The sequence below is a fragment of the Helobdella robusta genome (assembly GCF_000326865.2).
Source record: "Helobdella robusta unplaced genomic scaffold HELROscaffold_95, whole genome shotgun sequence".
Lineage (NCBI taxonomy): Eukaryota > Metazoa > Annelida > Clitellata > Rhynchobdellida > Glossiphoniidae > Helobdella > Helobdella robusta.
Genome location: NW_008705542.1, coordinates 406325 through 411397, shown reverse-complemented (window position 1 = coordinate 411397; position 5073 = coordinate 406325). Strand labels below are relative to the sequence as shown.

The 5073-nt window shown below is 31.3% G+C and overlaps 1 protein-coding gene across 1 annotated transcript; it reads right to left on the bottom strand.

Annotated features, from left to right (window-relative positions):
- Nucleotides 1–1070: 1070 nt before the first annotated feature.
- On the bottom strand, nt 1071–3296 carry HELRODRAFT_194729 (hypothetical protein; the record flags this gene model as incomplete). The annotated part of the gene is made up of 5 exons (XM_009033647.1): nt 3188–3296; nt 2743–2842; nt 2377–2530; nt 1742–1889; nt 1071–1351 (listed from the first exon to the last, which is right to left on the bottom strand). The coding sequence occupies exons 2-5, from the start codon at nt 2760–2762 to the stop codon at nt 1071–1073; spliced, it is 603 nt and encodes a 200-aa protein (XP_009031895.1). The 5' UTR covers nt 2763–2842; nt 3188–3296.
- Between the last annotated feature and the right edge of the window lie 1777 nt (nt 3297–5073).

Sequence of the window (5073 nt, the reverse complement as noted above, 5' to 3'; positions counted from 1 at the left end):
GTTTGTGTGTGTATGTCTTTGTGTGTGTGTGTTTGTGTGTTTTCAAGTGTAAAACAACGTTTTCAATAAAAATGCAAAAAATGTGTGTCTTCTTCGTTCTTTCTCAGTTTTTAGTTTAGCCTTTTTGGCATTTTTGTAGCAACAGTTCAAAGCACTCTGACCTGTCTGTTTATTGAGAATAATAAAAAAAATAATATTATTATTATTATGAATTAATAATAGTAATAATAATAATTATTATTTTAAAGTCTAATTAGGACTATATAGTTTGTAGTATTGGTGCTAGGAGTAAGAGAGTTGTCGTCATCATGGATATCACGATTCTCACTAATATTACATTATTATTAATAATAATAATATAATAATAATATTAGTAGTAGTAGTAGTAGTAAAGGTAATAGCAGTAGTAGCAGTAGCAGCAGTAGTAGTAGTAGTAGCAGTAGTAGTAGTATCACAAAATTATGACCAGAGATAAGATTAATTTCAGTCATTGTAGCATTATTGGATTGAACTAAACTAAATCGTTCAACAACAGACAAGTGACTAAAGTATATTACTCACTTTATTGCTATGTATTAATATTACATAGCAATTAATAATTAATTAATATTATTATTAATTAATAATAATATTAATATATGTATTACAACTTATTAACACCAGTGACGGATCATGGGAGGAACCGGAACTTGTCACTCCAGTATAATTTTAAAAATTATCAACATTTTTTTCAAATTTTGGCCGCCTGCCAACTGATTACTTCTTATTACTATATAAATACTACTTAATACTATATCTCTAGTTACTAAATGTCATTTTGGGCCGTTAAAACAATCTGTGGATAAAGTTTCAACTATATAATAGCACTGTTACGCTGATTCTTACAACTAAAACATTCATATTTGAATATCATTCTCACCACATCAATATATTATTAATACGCATATAATAATAATAATAATTATTATTATTATTATTATTATTGTTATTATTATTATTATTATTATTAGTAGTAGTAGTAGTAGTAGTAGTAGTAGCAGCAGCAGAGACAGCAGCAGTAGCAGTAGTATTTATACATCCATATCGATATGCCTATTTGACAAATGTCCAAAACCTAGATATCGAGCCAGACTCAGAGCGTTGAACTTTTCCTCCTCGGATGAGAAAAACCTATTTTCCGAGAGATCTCGTCTTCCTAAGATGTCCAAGAAGAGGGAGAGACAGGCCGGCTGGTCGTAGATGATGGTCGTGTAGAGGCAAGCTATGTACCTGTTGACTTCGACCATCACTGCCCTCTCCCCGAAGAAGATGTCCTTGTTCTTTGAGATCATCTGCGCCCGGTCAGCAACGTCTGCCAGATTCATTTTCCGGTTCGGAGTTGGATATTTGGGTAATTTGTTGTTACTATTATTGTTTGTATTATTATTATTATTTTCATCATCATCATCATATTATTATTATTATTTTTATTATTATTATAAACGTGTTGTTCTCCTTATAATGATTTATAGTCGAAGTTGTTCATAATAAATACCTGTTGTAAGCTTACTGTTGTAACAACTACTTGTGAATAAATAACATTGTTATGGAGTAGAAATCTCTCTGAAAAGATATGTTTGTCGTTACAGGAAATGAATGGCTGCTATTACGACTGCATGTTAGACACAGTAAATGCTCACAAATGATAGCTACATCGATGAGACACACTGGCAAACCAGAACTCCACATAAAACTACCATACCTTCTAAGGCGAAATATTCCCTGATGATGTCCCGCGAAGGTGAGCAGTTGAGTAGGAGGCTTAAGACGTTCTTGTACCCCTTCAGCGAAGCGTACTCCAGGCAAGTCATTTCACCGATCTTTAGATGTATGTCTATGTTTTGACCGTCCTGGAATGGTTGGTCGATTGATTGATTGATTGAGTGTGAGTGAGTGAGTGAGTGAGGGAGTGAGGAAGGAAGGGAATGGCTGCTTAATTTATTTATCCATTAGTTCATTAAATTATTCATTATTGTCAACGTTCTTTGGTCGTCTATTTCAAATAAAAAGATTTTACTATATTGCTTCGTTTGTTCGTTTGTTCATTCATTCGTTTGTTCATTATTTATTTGCTCATTTATTCACTCTTTCTCTCACTCACTCATTCATTCATCATTCATTCATTTGTTTATCTTGATTATCTCCCGGCTGTCCTTGTAACAAAAATTTGAATAAATTGATTTTATTTTATTTACGGAAATGACTGTTTGTCGCTCTTCGATCATTCGTTCATTCATTCATTCATTCATTCATTCATTCATTCATTCATTCATTCATTCATTCATTCAATGTTCAACAACAACAACAACAACTGCAGCAATAATAATAGATAGATACTTTGACATGTTCATTGAGAATATTTTCATCATTGTCATATATGGCCCTCTCAATGGAGTTATCTGGAGTTGTTGAGGAATAGGCCGACTCCGGTATACTGCCATTGTAATTGAATATGCAACCGGGCAGTTTCGTCAGTAAACTTAACTTTTCCCTGTTCAATTTTGTTTCTTCTTTCATTTGGTTCATATCTATCGATCCATCCACTCATCTATTCATCCATCTTTTATCCATTTATCAATCCTTTCACACCTACTCGTCAACAACTCTGTGTGTGTGCGTGTGTGCGTGCGTGTGTGTGTGTCACATCTATTCATTAACAACTCCATCTGTGTGTGTGTGTGTGCGTGTATGTGAGGGTCTTACATTTTTTCTTTTAGGCACATTTGTGAGCAGATGAGCAGCAGATACACGTAGAAGATATATAAATCATACAGTAAATTTTGAATTTTCTGTCAATCAATCCTGTTGTTGAAATGAAAAATTTTTTACTAAGAATAATTTCAATCGATCAATCAACCAACCAAACAGCCAACCAACCATTTATTCAAGCAGCTAACTATAATGCAACAATCAATCAATCAATCAATCAATCAATCAATCAATCAATTTATCTATCTATCTATCAATCAATCTATCTATTTATCAATCAATCAATCAATCAATTTGATCTATCAATCAACCTATTTATCTATTTATCAATCAATCAATCTATCTATCAATCAATCAATCTACCTATCAATCAATCCATCTATCAATCAATTATTCAATCGGATGTTTATCAATCAGTTAATCAACCAACCAAGCGACCAATAACTTAAGAGGCAGACGAAATATTAATAGCTTTTGATGGGTGTTTATGCAAGGTAACTCGCAAGTAACCTTGAAAATGCAAAAGTTAATAACAGTAATAATAATAATAATAATAATAATAATTAATAATAATAATAATAACCTTTTTTACTTATTATTTTTATTTATAAATTATAATATAATTATTCCTATTAGTTACTGGAAATCTATTCGATATGAATTTTATTCTAAATGATTTATTTTGAATTTATTATTATTATTATTTGTTTATTAATTAATTAATTAATATTTTATATAATTATAAATCCGGGTAGCAGAACTTTTTGACGTATTAAAAAACCTTACAACACAAAAAATTTAAGCATCCTATATATATATACTGTCACACAAATACACACACATACACACATATACATACATACATATACACACAAATATACATATACATACACACATACACGCACACACACGCACGCACGCACACACACACATAAATGTGATACATGGGTATATATAAACGTATGTATACATTACATATATATATATATATATATATATATATATCATATACATGATATAATGAAAAGCTCAGTATAAACACTTATAAGTAATAGTGGTGTTGAAAATAATAATTATAAAAATAAAAACAACAATAACAATAATAATAACATCATGAACAAGCAGCTACACTGATAACACTGCCCAACAGTGTTTTTGTATCTGAACCAAAATTAGTTGTTTCTTATGTATTTCCACCTGCTGAATCCGAAAATGACATTAAAAATTACATATTAGCTCTAGTTCAAAAGATAAAAGCAAAACTCTATCCTCAAGAGTATAAATTTTTATTTTTTGGAAAAATTTTTTTATCTTTTTTTATTTTGCCTCTTGGCTATCTATAATGCTTTATTTATGGAGGCACAAATGAAATAGAAGAAGGAAAAGAAAGCCAGCCTTCCACATCAAATGATTCAGATTTTGTGTCAACAGATGATGCACCACACAGATGGAGTTAAGCAGAATTAAGTGACCTCGTTCGAGATCTTGACTTGTCACTGGAAATGGCAGAACTTTTAGGGTCTAGATTAAAACAGTGGAATCTTCTCCAATCTGATGTTAAAGTTTCCTATTTCAGAAAACGGCAACAAATCTTCTTCGTTTTTTTTGAGAAGAAAATTAACCTTGTTGTTTGCGTTGATATCTATGGATTAATGTATTGTCTCAATTTGAACTATGATCCAAGTGAATAGAGATTATTCATAGATTCATCAAAGCTAAGCTTGAAAGCTGTATTACTGCACAATGGAAATCATTTTCTATCAGTTCCTATTGGCCATGCAGCTCACATGAAAGAAATTTACCTAAATATGAAAACTCTTCTTAACTCAATTACAACGAACACAAATGGAAAATTTGTGGTGACCTAAAAGTATTCCTAAAAGTATTGCCACACTTTTAGAAATGCAATTAGGCTATACCAAATACTGCTGCTTCTTGTGTATGTGGGACATAGAGACAAAATTTCATATTACACACAAAAGGACTGGCCTGCAAGAAATCTCAACAAAGGTGAAAAAAATTTTGTTGCTGAAAGATGTACTTCTTCCATCCATACACATTAAGCTGGGTTTAATGAAAAATTTTGTCAAAGGAAAAAAGATGGACAGGCTTTTAAGTATTTAAGAAACAAATTTCCAAAACTAAGTGATGCAAAAGTAAAAGAGGGTATTTTTGTTGGACCATAGATACATGAACTTGTGAAAGATCCTGCATTTGATGAAGTTTTGAAGGGGCAAGAAAAAGAAACTTGGGAATCTCTCAAGGGAGTGATTTGTGGATTTTTAGGCCACAGAAGAGATGATAACTACATCCAATTGTTAACAG